General features: G+C 41.5%; 1 protein-coding gene and 1 long non-coding RNA gene across 2 annotated transcripts in view; one reads left to right on the top strand and one right to left on the bottom strand.

Moving 5' to 3' along the window:
* The window catches only part of LOC311495651 (A disintegrin and metalloproteinase with thrombospondin motifs 20), a 77,086-nt gene that overhangs the window by 9,104 nt on the left and 50,784 nt on the right, over nucleotides 1-17,198 (bottom strand). The window contains exons 26-29 of the mRNA XM_084555176.1: nucleotides 16,363-16,632; nucleotides 14,794-14,955; nucleotides 14,418-14,594; nucleotides 2,904-3,071 (exon numbers count right to left, since the gene is read on the bottom strand). Coding sequence (XP_084411302.1) covers nucleotides 2,904-3,071; nucleotides 14,418-14,594; nucleotides 14,794-14,955; nucleotides 16,363-16,632 — 777 coding nt within the window. The remainder of the gene's footprint in view (nucleotides 1-2,903; nucleotides 3,072-14,417; nucleotides 14,595-14,793; nucleotides 14,956-16,362; nucleotides 16,633-17,198) is intronic.
* LOC311495652 lies at nucleotides 4,630-7,323 on the top strand. The gene is made up of 4 exons (XR_014699332.1): nucleotides 4,630-4,940; nucleotides 5,821-5,857; nucleotides 6,860-6,915; nucleotides 7,243-7,323. It is a non-coding gene; the product is annotated as an uncharacterized lncRNA (long non-coding RNA).

Raw genomic sequence — 17,198 nt, 5'->3', positions numbered from 1 at the left:
TGCTTTGAAGCTCTAGGTTCAATGCACTTAATAAATCCAAAGCTGGCTTGTTGCTTCTCTGTGAGCCGTATATCAGGAATCACACAAAGGTCTATCTCAGACATCTCTTTGATGTACTTTGAGGAGCATACCTGCATGCTGAGGAAGCACTCTGTACGACTTGAGCTGATCACTTTGCTGATTTCTTTGTAACCCCTAATCTAGACCTCAAAGAACAGTGTCAGGCTCCATCTATTTCACGCGGTCAGATAATCTAATCTGTGCATTACACACCGAGTATCGCATTTCCAGAAACGTCCAGAGCTATTTGTGTGTTATTGTTTTCTCTGTGCAGTTGAGAGTTATCGTTGCAGTGGTTGGATGTGAAGGGTCAAGTCCTTGAGTTTGGAGAGAGAACAAAAAGCACTGCAAGAAATCTGACATTAAAATCTAAAATGGCTTTTTTTTTTCCAAAACTGTGCGTATTGTAAGCATGAAAAAAAAAAACCTGCTGTTAAAAGTGATGCCAGTCATTGTGAATTTATACAGCTATACAGCTAAAGAGACCTGATTCAAAAGCCCTGTAGTTCTTTCGTTAGAGATAGCGGGGACGACATGAAACTATACTGTGGATGAAACAGGAGGAGGCTCTTTCGTGATTTCATAATAGTGTTGAGTCAGCAGCTGTAGACTTTAGATGTTACTAAATCATAACATAGGTGTCTTACTTCATTTTAGAGATATCTCCCCTTGCAGATAATTGTTGTAATTCAGGGTGCTTTCACATCTACAATACATTTCATTTCATTACAGGTAGTAATTGATACAGTGTTGTTACATTTAACCTTGATGTTCACAATTGAGACAAATCAATCAAGACACGCCCTCAAAACTATGTGCTTGCAAACAGTTTTGTGGTTGGTCATAACAGAAAAGCTGGATTTCAGGAAATCAGGAAATACTTCAAATCGAACGCAGAGCATAGGCACAGGTTTTGTGGTTCATGTACCAGTATTTGTGTATATGAACATTTGATCATGTGTAGAAAACAGTGTTTAAGTGTGCAGTATACGATGAGAAGGCACACTCCTGCTGCCACACATCTCCCAGGGAGCAGCAGAGCGCGGTCGGACACCTCTGTCCGGTCTGCAGCAGTTCCATACACACATCGGGTAAACTGTTTGGTTATATAATTACAAGGTAGTCGTATGTTTTCACACTGCAAATCAACCTACAGGGGCCGACTGCAATCACGCTGAGACTACTCTCTCTGACTGGGCTCAGCTCAGTTCTTGTGTTCTGGGACAGAGGTTGATTGCTCACGCCTGTGTTCACGCCACCAAAACACCTTCATTAATGTTTTTAAAAAATGAAGCCAATGCAGAAATACACCAGTGTGCAGTACTACTATTGGTTACTAGGTGCTGGCTCCAAAAAATATCAGGCTCTAAGAGAGTCTCATTCAAAAAAGAACCATTTTCATTCATAAAAGTCCATGCATTCTTTCCTCAAGTCATTATTATGTCAGTGTTTAAATTAACATCTTCTTCTTAGTGTGCTAATTGTACATATTACTCCTTAAAGAGAGGTATGTTTGGGGTTCATGCCTAGCCTGACCTAACACCCCTGGTTTGGAGTGACTGACAAGCATGATCACTTGCTCCTCCCCAGCTCCGCCTTCTCATCCAAATATGGTCAATTGGGTTAAAAAACAACAAAGTTACAATAACAGTAACAAAGTTAAATTCTCAGCTTCACAATGGTAGTCCACAAAGTAATGGACTTCTGATCCATGATGTGACGTCCAACAAAAGTGCGGTTTTATTGTAATATGGTGTAACCAACATTTTAACTGCAATTTAAAAGTTGACACTAAATGTATAGGTGCACACCCTTGCAAATAGTAAGAGGAGAATAATTTGTCTGTTCTCGGAAACCAGTAAAATTCCCAATGGGCATCCCCCTTCCCCGTGCTCTTCTAACATGTTGCCCATTACTCCCCCAGCCAGAGGTGAGAAGGCTGGGTAGCTGTGGAATAACTAAAACATCGGGCGCTGAGGTTTCAGACTTGTCACATGCGTGGATATTAAGATATAAAACATGTCTTTATGCTCTAGTTGAGGATTTCATGGTTGCTGGTGGTATGTGGAGGAAGATGATTGCTTCCAGACGCGCACGAGGGAAAAAGTGCGAGGGGAGGAGGACACCCTCGGAGCAGGGAGTGGCATGAGTCTTGTGGAACGAAGCAGACCTGAGTTTAAACTTGCACTTAAAGGCTTTCATACTGAAGAGGGGAAGAGTGCATCCTGAAAATGCATACGTTGTGCAAGCCTTTGCAGGTGACACATGCCTTGAGATGTGGACGTATTGATTATTTTGTTTTTGAGCATGCACTTAAATGAACAGCCAGTGTCCAAGTTAACCATCACAGAAACCAGCTGTGTGTGATTTTGTGTCATTCTTAACATCTTGTTTTCATACGTAAGGCCATGCTAGGTTGCATCAGCTGCACCCCCTCATGTTTATCACTCAGATAGCCTGCATGGTAATCTTTGAAAGAAGCGCTGGTTTTGCATAAAGCTGTAGATTATTCTTGACAAGCATTTTGAACATTTAATCTGAATATTTTAAAACCGAAATATAAATGTAATGTGGGCCACGTAAACACTTTTGCAAATCCAGCCCGTGATGTTTAGTTTACTCTTTGGGAAATGACACATTACACTTGAATAAGAATAAACTGAGCGGTGATTGGACAGGTGCTGTGTGTGTACATGTCCTACATCTGCACCCTCTGGGAAGCATTCGGCTGTGTTTGTGCTCGCGTCTCGGCTGCTAGCTGCGGTTACTGATAGCACGGTCTCTTTAGGGGCTCAGAGGGTTATTATCCGAGCCAGAGGAGACAGTGAGAAGAGCAAACATACCTCCCTCCACCTGTTGGCTTTCCAACTGGGGCATCCTTGAGCCCGGCAGGCCTTCTGTGTCCTCGGCCGGGGCAGATGACTGCAGTGGTCCTCGTCTATTTTGGTTTGGTTCTGATAAACACAGGCTATCTCCCGCTGCTTGGTCCCCCGACCACAGCTCACTGAACACTGGAGAGGGAGGAGAAGGGAAGGGGGGATGGGTGGAGAGGAAGAGAAAGGAAGATTTAGGTCATAAATCTAAACGGAACTAATTGTCGCAGAAGTGTAAATGCAGTAAAATCACACACTTACAGAAGTTTGAGCTAATATTACATTTTCATTTTTCTTGTTTGGATTTCTGTATGGAAACCTTCGACACATTAAGTGAACTGAGAAAAAAGGGTTTGGTATATTATAAACCTATTCCACTGAAAACCAGTCGCTGTTGAAACCAGGCCACTGTTTCTGGCAAGGGAATCTCCTCCATATACAGTATACCTTCTTGTTTTTGTATGTTGGGTGAACTTAACCTTTAAAAATGAGACCACAGGGACCAGAAGGTGCAAACACTAAGTGTCTCTTTGAGTCCATTATATACAGGAAAAGCACCCAGCAGCTTCTTGGACCATTTCATGGCCAACTGAACCCACCGCAAACTAATTTAGCTCAACAACCTGAATGGATTTCACCGAAACCTTTTGTGAAACACTCACACGCTGGTGGAATGCAGCCAGCTATTTAACCTGTAAACAGAGGAATCACTTCTAGAGCTGCTGTGAACGGCAGGGGCCTTGAGAAGAAGGAAGGACGCGGAGCAAAACTTAGATGCACGGCGAGACAATCATCTGGTATCAATAAGGAACCTAGGAATACTTCAGGAGAGCTAGACAACGAAGAAAGAGGAGGGGAGAAAAAAAAACAACTAATGAATAAAAACCAGACACCCCGATGAAAGCTCTGAAAAGGGCCCTTTGCCGAAATGGTAGATGAAAATATTCTGGAGACTTCTGTCCGTATGAGGCCAGACAGCAATTAGGGTGCCTATTTCTGCTTGACGAGTGAGCGCCCCCATACAAAGCCACTCCAAAAATGGGGTGCTGGAATCAAATACACAAGACGAGGAGAGTTGCATTTTGTCTTAGCATATTTTCCAGTCCAGATAATGAACATAATATTGCATTGTCCTCTAATTATGATCTCAGAATATTGCATAACAGCAAACACATGGTTATTTTTTTCTTTCTGTGTGCTCGCGATGCTGCTGGTCATACCACAGATAGATGACCTACGGAATCCTATGGAATTTGCAAATGAGGATTTTGTCTTTTCTCATGTTTCTAGAGGCTAAAAGCGCGTTTAAAAATCCACTGATCAAGTATCCGTTTAAAGCCTACGAAACAAAGCCACCCCGGGCCTTTTCTTCCAAAAGTGTGTTGCGGGCAGTGGTTGACACCGCGTACACATGCATCATCCACATCGTAATTACTGAGGCATTTTAAACACAGGGCAGGCTCAGCTGACAGAGGACATCAAAGCCGAGGCCAGAGCTTGAGTGAATCCTCCTGAGCATGGCAGATCCACATACCCGCTGCACACTCACTCAAAAATGATAACAGAACTCCCCTCCGCCTCAGACAAGACAAGAGCAGAGACAGGCAAACATGCTGGGAAGGGGGGGAGAAACGAGGAGTGGGGCTGGCCCCTCCTCGCCGCTGTAAAAAAAAAAGCAGGAGGGGGGAGAGAAAAAAGGAGGAAGAAAAAAAAAAGGGAGGAAGAAAGGAAATCGCAGCCATACGGGCTGTGCTCCCCCAGCTGAACTGTATGTGCATTTTAACAGTGGGAGAAAAGACGCTATATGGCGACGATGAGCTCCTCCTGCCAGCCTCATCTGTCAGCCATTAGTTAATCAGGGCTGGTAACGCAGAGCACAGAGAGCTGGCACAGCGCGTGGGACAAGAGGACAGCTTCACCTCTGAGAGCGAGACGAGGGCAAGGACTCAGGGACCTCTGCTTCACCGATCTACAGCTGGGTCGCTTCACTCACCAGCACCCACTCAGGTAGGACTACTCTACTTATCACTCAGCCATTACAACTGTGACATACTGTCCTAATTATCTCTCTTACCTACAAAAAAAAAGTCACTTTTTTATGACGTCAAATTTAAAGACAGTTGTTAAAAATTCAGAAAGGAGCTTGTTTTTTGATGACATTTCCACTGCTTTGTCAGAACTTCTACATGCTATGTTAGCGCTATGCTATTATTCAGATGTGTTCCACTGATGTGTGAGAGTTTTATGCATGTGAGGAAAGTTTTCAGGGGTCACGTTAACATGAAAGAGAAGAACCACTGCTTGAGAAAAACACATAAATCAATGGTTCACACGGGAAAACGAAATGCTCCCAGGACAGATTTGCCCTCCCACATTGTCCCAGCAATTAATTTCACATGATGAGGTGGGTTAAATCGAGTATAATCCGCTGAGGTTCATCTAGGCATAATGTGGATTACTATGAAGTGGAATGACTTGGACTTGGCAGCTGAAAATCAGCCAAGCAAAACAGCTTTTGTGAAAGTTTTTTTTCTTTCTTTTTTTTCCACACAGATCAAGACTTGTAAAGAGAAACGACATAATTGAATTTCAAAACCACATGTAACGAACAGGCAGCTCTTAATTATTCTGCTTAGTGGCTGTATAGCTGTCGTCTTGATTTGATAGAGTTTCGCAGCTCTGGAACAAATCACATAATTGAGTGCTAAACCAAACCCAACTAATTCATGACTTTTCTGCGTGCTACAACACAGCAAAAACAGCCCATGGGAGTTTGGAGAACAGATGTCTGAGTATGATTCAATTAACCAAATATGATTTCACACAGAAAGATTTCTTACGTGATTGATATCCAAAACTTTTCTTGTGTGTCCGTGTCTTTGCCTAGGACTGGTCAAGATGACCCCACCCACTGCTCTCAACAGGTAAGCCAATAGGACACATGGAAAGGCATCCAACAGAAACTAGACTGTACTTAAAATATAGTATTTCACTCTAATAGCTAATACTGTACAGTAACTCGCAAGCAAAACGCAAAATCCACAAAACCAACTAATGACCTGGTGCAGATCAACCACTCTGGGTTTAAACTCTATTTAAACTTTCTATTTGATCACTCTAGCCTCAAGCAACGCATAAGAACTTTTATTCTTGCTAGAACTATAATTACACCATAAAGTGAGTTTTTTTGGTAATAAAAAGCAGCATTTGGACGGGGGCTCAAAAAATCACCTTAAAAATCACGATGTGAGTTAAATGCCAGATATTTCCAGATCAGCAATGAGCGTCTTTTGTATTTAACACACTTGCGGGTTAATTCCTCAGTTAGAGCTTATTTCTTATGATGATATACAGTGATATAATGACATACAGTAAATACTACTAAACATACCTTGTAAGATTTTTTTAATAATCCGATAATAAATAATCAATTACTTAGTATGATGTTGTATTTTGAATACATTTAGTAGTTCTAAGTGAGACCACATCTTTAATATGTGAGCGCCAAGGTCAAATTCCAATCACATTGCAGCACGCTCACAATGCAAGAGGTTGGTAATACCAAGCATATGGTAACTGTAGTTACATAGAGTCTTCAAAGGAGCTCGGCGCTGACCCGGAGCAAGAGCAAACTTGCAAGTGCAGACTGTGGGAGGGGAGTGTAGAATTAAACCCTAGGCGACATGTTGTCAAGGTTGTATGAGTGTACTTGGAAAGAAAAAGCTAAAGGCGTCTGCTCGGTACGCTCGACGAGACACGAGCTCCATTTTTCTGTACAGTAAATCGAGCGAGAGGAAATTTAAGATAGCGTCATGTCTTGTGATAATGTTTTATCAGTACCACTGTGTTCAGATGAGGAAAAAGAGGGAGGATGATTAAGAGTCACGGAACATTCAGGCTTTTCTGTCCATGGTCTTGTTTTGCAGGAAGGTTTCAAAGACAGGAGTCACAACAACACATGTTATCAACATGGGAGCAGCCGGTAAGAGTGGCGTCATGGGGCAGAGGAATGTCAAGAGTCATAGATCTTTTATCGATCAGGTCAAAATACCCACCCAGACTTAAACCAAGCACAGGAACACTGGGAAAATCTAACATTTAAATGTCCAGCTCTATCTATAGCGAACTTTATTCACAAATCTTGTGTGAGTCGCTGAAATAGGGAAATTATAAGATGAATTAAACTTTAAACATACTCAAACACTGATTTACGGATTGCAGATGTGCCAGTTTTTTTTTGTCCATATTATTCCTCCCAGGATGCAGCTGATTGTATGATGTGGAAATAATTTCCTGTCCCTGTCTGCAGGTTTTGACAGATTGTCAGCTAGAGCTGCAGCGAACGTCTGATTGGCTAAAACTAAACAGCACCTTCTGCACTCCACCCCTAAGTAAGAGTTTGCCATCTTTAAAAGAGTTAAATAAACAGCTGGTTGAGCAGGCATATACAATGTCTCCTACGCGGTTTCCTTTTTAAGTCAACACCACTCAGAAAAGCCACAACAAGCAACCATAAGTAAAAATTAAATGACAAAGCAGCCGAGCTTTCCCGTCTGTCTAAACATTCCGCTGAGACGTTTTTCTGCGACTATGTTGCACTCAAACGTCCTCCAAATGAGTGCAAGACTAAACGTCTGGGAAAATGAAGGACAGGCGTAGAAATAGCAGAATAAAGGAAATTCTTGACTACAGAAGTTGAAAAATACAAACAGCAGATCAGTTGAGAAGTTATAAAGTAGTGACCTTTGACACCAGGGCATTAACGTCTTACTCGTTCTTCCTGCCAAATGTTACACAGCTGCTTTTCTAATCTGTCATAGCAACCAGCCTGCCACGGCTTGCACAGAGGGAAGTATGGAAAAGCTCAGAGAAGTGGAAGAGCTTGACCTTGCATTGGTGTTTACGTGGGGAAAAAAACACAAGTAACTGATGTAAGAGAAGGAGAAGATAAGGACATTGAACTTTTTTTGTTATTTGTGTGCAGATTGCCATGTTTATCATCCCCTTTATGCTTTTTCCGCACAAACCGCTTCTTCTACGGTGTCTTTTTCTGTAGCTCTGCTATCCATGTGCATGGTGTCAGCCAAGTCTATGGATGGCACCAAATCTTGACAAAAGAAAATGCATCCATCAGATAAAAAAACCCACCAAAAAAACAATAGAACCAATAGAGAAAGCTACAGTAAACAACAACAGATGGAGGTACTGTACAACATGTTCCCAACAGCATTTGGCTCATTTTACCAACTGCAATAAAAAGCTTTTGCACACCTTATTTTACAGCCCTCGTGTTAGCAAGGTCCAAACTAATCCATCCAACCAAAGCTTTGAGTCGACTTTTAAAACTACAAAACATCTCAGAGTCTGAAGAAATAACTTCGATAAGGAGTGCAGTAGGCACTGTTTGACATACTGTTCATAATTTTGTCACATCCGCAGGCTAGTGGCCCTGCTGACGCATATGATGAACGAGTGAAAAAGACGTGGCACGTAGCTAAGTCACATGGAAAGTACAGCGCATCCAGTCAAACCGAAAATACACTGACATCTTGAGAAGTTAAAACATCACGCATCAGCCTCTTAAGAAGAACCAGAATAGAGATAAATGACTTTCGGTCCCCTGTTAGCGGAAATAAGCTAAAACACCCAATCTGTCACTGTCTCTGCTGTAAGAGGGGGGAAAACTCCATTTCACTCCATCAACTTAATAGCATCGACAGGCCCGAACAGGACCAGGCCCCATCAAGTCTGAGGTGGCAGCCTCATGTGAGAGGACTATGAGTCTAAGCACAGTCAAAGAAGCGACTCCTAGAGGCTCAAAAGCCTTTTACAGTGCTTTCCTCAAGAGTTGAGCAAAAGCAGACACTCTTTACCTGTGTCAAAGTGAGCCTATGTTCCCTGTCATTCGATGGGCCTGGGCTACACCAACCTAAACGCTTCCAGACTTTCATGCCTTGTCTCCTCTTATTTCACCTCACTGCATCTGCTCCCAACTCAGATCACCCACAAAACAACATTTACCCTGCCCATCATCTACTAAATGAGTTCCTCTCTTAATTTCTTTCAATTCCATGCACAAACCTAGTGCCTTATTCCTCCAGGATTGGCTTTACTCCAACAGGGTCGGCATTAACAACATCTGTTCACTGCTCTGCAAACCATAAGAAATAGAAAAGATTTTTTTATGCAAGTGAAAATCTAAATGTTTAACTTTTATTTATGTTTTCCAACTTTTCTTAATGTCATCCAACCATCTGACCTAAAAGAGGCTTTCATTCACGATGTAAAAGCCATGGTGGGTTCCATACATTTTGACTCTTCAGATAACATCTCACAACATCTGGTTTTCAGCCTCCCAAGTCTTAATGGTTTGCCAAAATCTGTAGGCCATAGTGCATGACTTTTAACCAGAAGACCATCTACTGAACTGTTTTGCTTTCTCTCAAAGGCCAGAATGAAACACTATCTACCGACTCAGATTTAAATTAAAGCCACGACAAGAACCATGCTCGTGAGGGGACCTTTCAGCCGCCGCTTCAATTGCTCACACTCGACATGGCTTATGGGCAGGATCAGGAAACACAAGCCCAATGATGTCACAGCCAACTGACCCCAGGGTGACAGGTTTGGAGAATGTTCCTGCCCGGTGCCCTTGGGCCAAAGTCAAGTATGTGAGTGTTGTGCATGTGGATTTCATTTGAAGCAGCATGATTAGTTTGCAGACGCTCTACTACGATCCCTCTCCATGGGAAACCCGCACTTGACAGGAAATGGTGTGTTTTTGTTAGCAACAAACAGGCATAAATTACTAAAACGGTACCTCGGTTGGCAATTTATCAAACACAGCCGCATTGTCGGACCTTGCACACCGCTGACATAGACATCGCTTTCAAGGTAATTACCATTAGTTAATGATATTTACCTTCCTGATCGTTTGTCCTGAACTCTGTGTCCTTAAATTGTGCAATAAATGTGATAATTGTTTTGTGTCTTTTCTTTTTTTTCAAGTGACAAATGTGTTTTGACGGCATCTATAAGGAAAGGGAATAACGCTGACAGTTATTCATCAGACTATCAGAGATTAAAAAGATTGCTTTGCGTATATAGGGCGAAGAAGATATTGAGAACAAACTGAAGAAAAGATCGAATTGGTAAATGTGTTAAACTGTCCATATGAAAATAAATGCTTACGTATCAGAGAGCCCATTTGTGAATACTTTCAAGATGGTATTAACATGTCTTTAGTCTCTAAGTATGTGGCCATACTCTGAAATATGATAAATATGTTATATTAAAGAAAGGGTTTGTGTAATCAATCAGTAATCACAATCAGTGGTATCTGAGACAATATACAACAATATGGAGTTTATTTGGGAGACAATAAATCATGTGTGGGGTATATTTCCATAAGAATTTATCTGCTGTACATTATGACATAACTATAATGAGGATTTTGTTAATTCATGAGCAACTCCTGCAAACTGATAGGATATATACTGAGGGTGCAAAAGGACAGCACAGAAAAAGAAAACAGTTTGGTGGATACTACAACTGGAAGAGACCATTACATAAGGTAAGACGCGTTTTGAAGCCATGGGAAATATTTGTTACGTAATACAAAAGCCCGCGAGACCAGTAGGTGCATCTCTGACCTCTAAAAGACCATCAGCTCCTAAACATCTGCCCGTTCACCATGGCAACAGTTACACTGTGGGACTATGACGTGAATGAATATTAAAAAAAAATATGTCATCATGGCTTAGTGTAATGCATTAAAGACTTCACACAGATAAAAGGTAATGTGATGGCAAGTGACAGCCTCAGACTTAAGTCTAACAATTCTGATGTAAAACTACACTGTTACGTGTGGACACACAGTTGTCCTTTTGTAGAATCTCTTATTATAGTCGATTCTGAGTAGTTTGAAGCCTGAACTTTGAAAATACGGTTTGATATTCCTCCTTAGGGTTAGGGTTAGGGTTGGCGTAATAAATCCATGCATTCTGTAAATGATGGGTTTGTTAACGCTTGCTTTTGGATCTCCTCAACTAAACAACCCTTGCCAGTGTGAATTTATATAAATTACTGCTGTAGTAAAAGTAATACTCTGTCGGTCTCCTGCCAAATGCATTATGGTGAGCTCCATTAACACAATGGTAAACAGATGTGCCACCCAGCGCCAAAGTTTGATTTGGACGGTGTATGTGTTTCTCCAGGGAGATTACAAAAGAAAATGTTAAAACACATAAAAGGGAAAGGGCCGGCGGCGTTTTTACACTGCATTATGCCAAGGTATGTGGAGCACTGTACATACTATAGAGGCAGATTTGGAATGTGCCCCCAAAGACTGAATTATTGTTAGGGTTACTGAGAAAGACTGGCGAAGTCAATTGAGGGTCAAATGCCAAAATACCCCATAATGACCTGCAAATCAAGTCTTTTCTATGAGGTGTTTACAGTGCCTCACCTACATACTTGTGCTGTATGTGTATTGCTTGCACATGTTTCGACCTAGCACGTTAGTGTACTGCAAAGGGACTGAGAGAATGAGTGCTATGGCTACATAAAAACTGTTTTTCTGTTTAAGTAATAAAGTTTAAATTTCTATTTTAATGTTTTTCAGTGTGCTGTGTCTTATTTTGCCTTTTCCATCTGGCAATGTTCTTCCTAGCGAGGCATTCATACGCTTTTTATATGTTCATGCCCTTCCTTTAAAGTGCAAAGCAGCTTACGTTGTTAAAGGTACAGTCCTGGATTTTCTTTGTCACTAAAATATTGCATTGACAAACAACACAAATTTCACAGTTATGTTTCTTTAATAGTCTTTACAGTTGGAGAAAAAAGCTAATTTAACATATTTATATATTTTTGCATGTGAATGAAATAAATAGCAAAAAAAATAAAACAACAACGAACCAAAATATGCAAAATAAAGTAGAGTTGCACCCTTGAGTTTGTGCAACTTTGCACCGCAGAGTTAAAAAATAAAAAAATAAAAGAGGGAGTGAAACTGCCATGGCTGAGGAGTCTTGGTTGTAGTGGAAGTCTTCACACACACAGGGAGAGAAGCACAAACACAAAGAGGGAGACTGAAGACACCCTCGCTGGGGAGGATCCCAACATAAACACAGACCCAGCTGCAACACTTCACCTGAAATATGTGTCATGATGATTTTGTTGCCTTAATCCAAAAGTAATTCTGAGTGCTTAAAACGGGTCATTAATTGTTTTCAGGAACCTTAGTCAGCAAAGCAGCTCAGCCGCTGCACAGCGTCTAAGTGCCTGACTCGGGAGTCCAACACATACTCGGACTGTATATGGCAAAAGGACTTTGTTTACCTGTGTGAGTTGCTAAGCCGTCACAGTTTAACTTAATACCAGACTGGACCGCAGTATTTCACTGCCTACTCTACGTAAACATTTCAAGTGTTTTGCATGTCATCAGGTGAAGTTAGGTTAGTTGCGCATGTAGCCATACTTAAAAGTAGACTCGTGTGCCTGGACATGTCCTGAAATACACCTAGGGTTAGGGTTAGGGGTTAGGTGACACTGCAGCAAGGTGAAGGGTCAATGCTAGTTTCAGCTGATGTTTAGTTCCTCTTTAAAGAAAAACAATGAGCTTCACTGAAACATGCTGTTTAGCTGCAACCTTCTCGCCATGCTCAATACTACCAGAGAATAAATGTTTTTTTTTTATTGTTTTAGGCAGATTATGATAATGCATGTGACTCATTCATTAAGTTCTGGTCAGTCAAATAAACAGTGACAGAGCTTCTCATTGGGTTTTGTTGCCCTCAGAGTTGTACTGTATATGTTGCAGCAACTGGTGAAGTCACGGGACTGACCAAAGCTGTGAAACCAGAACTGTTCAGATGACAAATAATTCAAGTAAAGTGTTACATGAGTCTAAACCGGAACAACATATTAAAGCTGCAACAATAACTAAACTATTGTAAACAAACAAATAAATAAGTTCCACTTGAAAAAAAAAAAATCCTTCAGCATTAAAAAGAGAAACGGAAAAAACCTGGCCAAGCGCTGAGAGCGAAACAGCAACAACTGAGTTACAGAGAGGAGGTATCTGTGTGCTTCGGGTTGCTTTCTGGACAACGATAAAAGCTGGAAAAGCATGATTTACTGCACTGACTGTTTCACGTTTAATGAGCTGCACTGATGCTGCTTACCAATAACAGAATAAATAAATTAATTCTAAGCCTGGATATATGATGAAACTCTATCTTCACAATAGCACCAGTTGGCCATATATCACAAATCACAAAAACACCAGAAATGCATTTTAAAGTTGCTGTTTTGGTTTGCAGAACATCTGGGTCAAATCTGAGACTGACTCGCCTTTCCCAGATACAGTTCGTGCAAACCCCGACTTATTTTGCCAAGACATATTGTTTATGACGCCTTCCGTAAAAAATGGTTGTGTCCATATACCGTATATAAGGGAAGAAGCAGGCGTTAGGTTTGAACTGGAACACACCGATGACTGCAATCATTCTCCTATGTGATACAGACCACATCATATTTCAGACAATGTCATTTTAATTCCCAGTATTTTAAGAAAAATCTTTCCTATAATGTTTTTTTTCTTAAATCATTTTGCATTTGAAGGCACTTTTTTTTCTTGAATTTTGTGTTTGAGATTGTTTTGTATTTTTCTTTTGTTGCATAGTTTTTGCATAGTTCTTTTCAACTGTGACAGAGTAGATATTTTCCGATAGCTGAACCTATGTATAATGGAGATGAAGCCATTCAACTTAAGCAAAAACACATTATCAAAAAATAAGAATGAAACAGGTTTTGAAAATATTTTCCTCTGTACAAAGTGTATTTACTCATAGAGAGATACGAGAGGTCTGACCGAGAGCACCAGCAAAATATTAAATATTCAATCACGAGAACTAGCTACTTGAAAAATAAAATCATACTGTACAAAGATACATATACAAAATACACTGCTGTTCAATAAAGGTCATAATATTAACTCTTATACACAAATATACACTTGTGTACTTCGGATACAGGGTGAAGACAGCAATAACAACAAAGAACATTTACTTCACGCCTTATATAGGAAATAAATATTTTCGAGAGTTATGCCCCTACAAATATATGGCATTGTTGGACGACACTGTCCTGATTTATGGGCCTTAATTTGGAGCCTTGGCTCAGAATGGGATCCATGTGTTTTTAATGATCCACTAAGTGGAGCAGCATTGTTTTTGTGTATTTTTTTCCTTTTTTCATTCTAATCAGCACCATGCCACTGCTGGGCCCGTGTGGGTGGGCTGGAGCTGGCTCGTTAACAGTGGATACCCAGCACTTTGTTTGGGATCTCCTACAGTTTCGGGTTTATAACACACCCAGTACACAGGTCTGAAGTCATGTCAGCACACACCTTGTCTACTCACAGTGGCGCACCCTCAGTGAGGAAGAGAAGTGTCGAGGGAGAATTTGTTAATACTATCGTACCGGCTTCCATGGTCGGCGGTGCCAGGAGGCAGAGCCTGGGCAGGGCTGCAGGCTGCACTGCTCCATGTCAGGCGGCTTGTCCAGGACGTCACAGTTGTAGTCGTTGAGTCTCTGTCCGTTGGGCCTTTGACAAACCACCAGGCGAGTCCTCCTCCCTCCACCACAGGTCTGGGTACACTGAGGGGAACAAAAATGATATTTCTGTGCGATGTCTTTGAACTGAATACACATCGACTGTACCAGAGCTCCGTGCTCTGACCTAAAGGGGCATGAGTGCCAGTCTTTTAGACCAAGTTTGGACAGCTTTCTTGTGTAATAGGTGAAAGCAGAAAGACAGACATGCAGAGAAAAAAGTCAGTTATAGAAATAACCTTACCTCTCCCCAGACGCCATAGTTCCACAGAGGGCAGGGTCCAGAGTTGCAGCTCTTAGACTCGGCAGGTTTGACTCTCTCATCACAGAAGCTGTTGCTGCGCCCGTCAGCATCCTGACAGACCACCACTCGCCTCTGGAAACCTCCTGCGCAGGTACTGGAACACTGGAGAGCACACATAGTATGGTTATATATGTTCATTATTTATCTGAACTAAATGTAACACCATTTTAATGCACCCTTGGCTAGAGATATAATAAAACTGCATTCACAGTCACATGGTACCAGCAGACAAGTCTGTAAAAAGCTAAGCTTCACTGCAGGTTGATTTTATGACGAAAACATACTCTAGGTTATTGGTTCTGCTGGTTTCCACATGTCTGATATAATTAACATTCTGGAGTGGTCAAGGATTTTCCATCCACTGTTGGAAATATTTTTCTCACTGTTTAGAAAGCACAATCAGAGCAAGTGAACACATGCCAACTTGCAAATAATCAATCTGTTGCTCAATTTATGTGAGTCTAACCAATACCTAACACATCTCTGACGTTCAAAATGATGTTGCAAAGACGGAAAACAAGTCCACGGAACATAACAGTCTGCACCAGAGCCATGGATGCAATTAAAATGACACTGGCAATGGAAGTAACTACATTTGGTGCTGTCTATGTGTGAGGAGGCCATTTTTCCCACTGTACCATAGATTAAAATCATCCATACAGTCACGGCCAACATCCTGGTGACTGAAATATACATGGTAACTGTTCAGTCCAGCGTTGGGTGGAACGCTGAGCTGCCCTGTTATTCTGACAGCTAACCTAGCAAGCTAATTCAGTCAACATTCATCTGACATGTCTCTAGAGAGAGTAGCTGCACATGTGGCACTGTGTATATTCTATTGTTTGTAGATTGGGTTTCATACACAGTCTGGCAACTTGGGCAACATCAGACAAAGACACAGACACAGACTATTCGTGATGAAGTTAGAGGACCATGCAAATTACAAAAGTTTTCCTGGAAAGAACAAGACATAGCTCTAAAATATTCGAGCCAACCTCACTCAAGGCGAAAAACATCACAGGCTCAGACTTCATGGCCAACCTTCAGCCAGAGAATTATGGCGTCACATGGTGGTAACCTAGTTTTTTTTTTCTTGATTACACAGCCACAGAGAGCTGAACGTCAGTACATACACTGACACAACATATACTGTGTATACACTGTGCAGTCTACAGTATGCTTTCCAATATGTCCCTTGGTGCCGTCTGGACAGCCCTTTACCATGTATGGCCTTCTGCCCTGGGAAATGGAAACATCTGCCTCCTCACCCTCCAAGTTAATGTGTTCACAAGAATGTGTTTACAGACAGGCACATGGGCCTTCTCAACAACACCTGATACACATACATGGTTCATACAGCATTCTATAGAAAATGCTGTATGAACCATGAAGATCTTTTAGAACCATGAAGATCTTTTCTTGTCAATAATTAATCCGGATCCAGTGATCCACAAAATTACACATATCTGGCACACTGCTATATAATCAGAGATCTCATGATGGACATACTGCTCCCCAGGGTCCGGTCCTCCACTGGTTGTCTGCTGATGGCACATTCCAGCTGCTGTGGCCAGGGTGACGACCTGGATCTTGGGGATATCCATAGGGCTGGTCATTGATGCGCTGACGGTGGTGGACGGAAGCGCAGGGCGGAGCAGTGCACTCCTGCTCCGCCACAGGCCTCTCATCTGGGTCACAGAAGGACTGGTCCACTGGCTGGTGGTAGTTAGAGCAGACCACGTGTCTGGTGGTTCTTCCCATGCCGCACGTCGCTGAACACTGGGGCGAGGCAGAGACAAACAAGGCAATATAAACAGAGAAAAGAGGGTGATTAAAAAAATAGATTTCTTATCCTAATAATTCATTTAAAATGCAGGATCTTCAGAGAAAATCAAAATCTCATGTGACAGACTGATGCAGATTGGCTTCCTTAAGATACAACCATTTGATTCTATACTCTAAATCTAACACATATTGGCATTCAGTTCTTGTTTATCTTCTTTTAATGCAACCTGGCTGACTTTATTTGACCTGTTTCACTTGGACTTCTTTCCCAAGATTTTCCAGGTTCTTAATCAGCTTCTACATCAAGTTTGGGAAGTGTTGTTTTTATTGATTGCTCCCACATATTGCTTCATGATGTCAAGCCCCATGAGTCCCATGAGCCTGTAACTGTGACCATAACATGAGCAGAAATCAAATCAACATAACATAAATTTAATAAACTTATAACGTTTTAAAAGGTCTTTGTTTCACAAGATTAAAAACTCACTGTAACTCATGTTGGCTCCACCCTGCCTTTGTCTTTTTCAAAATGACATCACTGAGAGTTTTAGATGATATTT

The sequence above is a fragment of the Chelon labrosus genome (genome assembly GCF_963514085.1).
Source record: "Chelon labrosus genome assembly, chromosome: 11".
Classification (NCBI taxonomy): domain Eukaryota; kingdom Metazoa; phylum Chordata; class Actinopteri; order Mugiliformes; family Mugilidae; genus Chelon; species Chelon labrosus.
Note: the sequence above shows the minus strand (reverse complement) of the source record. Positions and strands in the feature narration are given on the sequence as shown.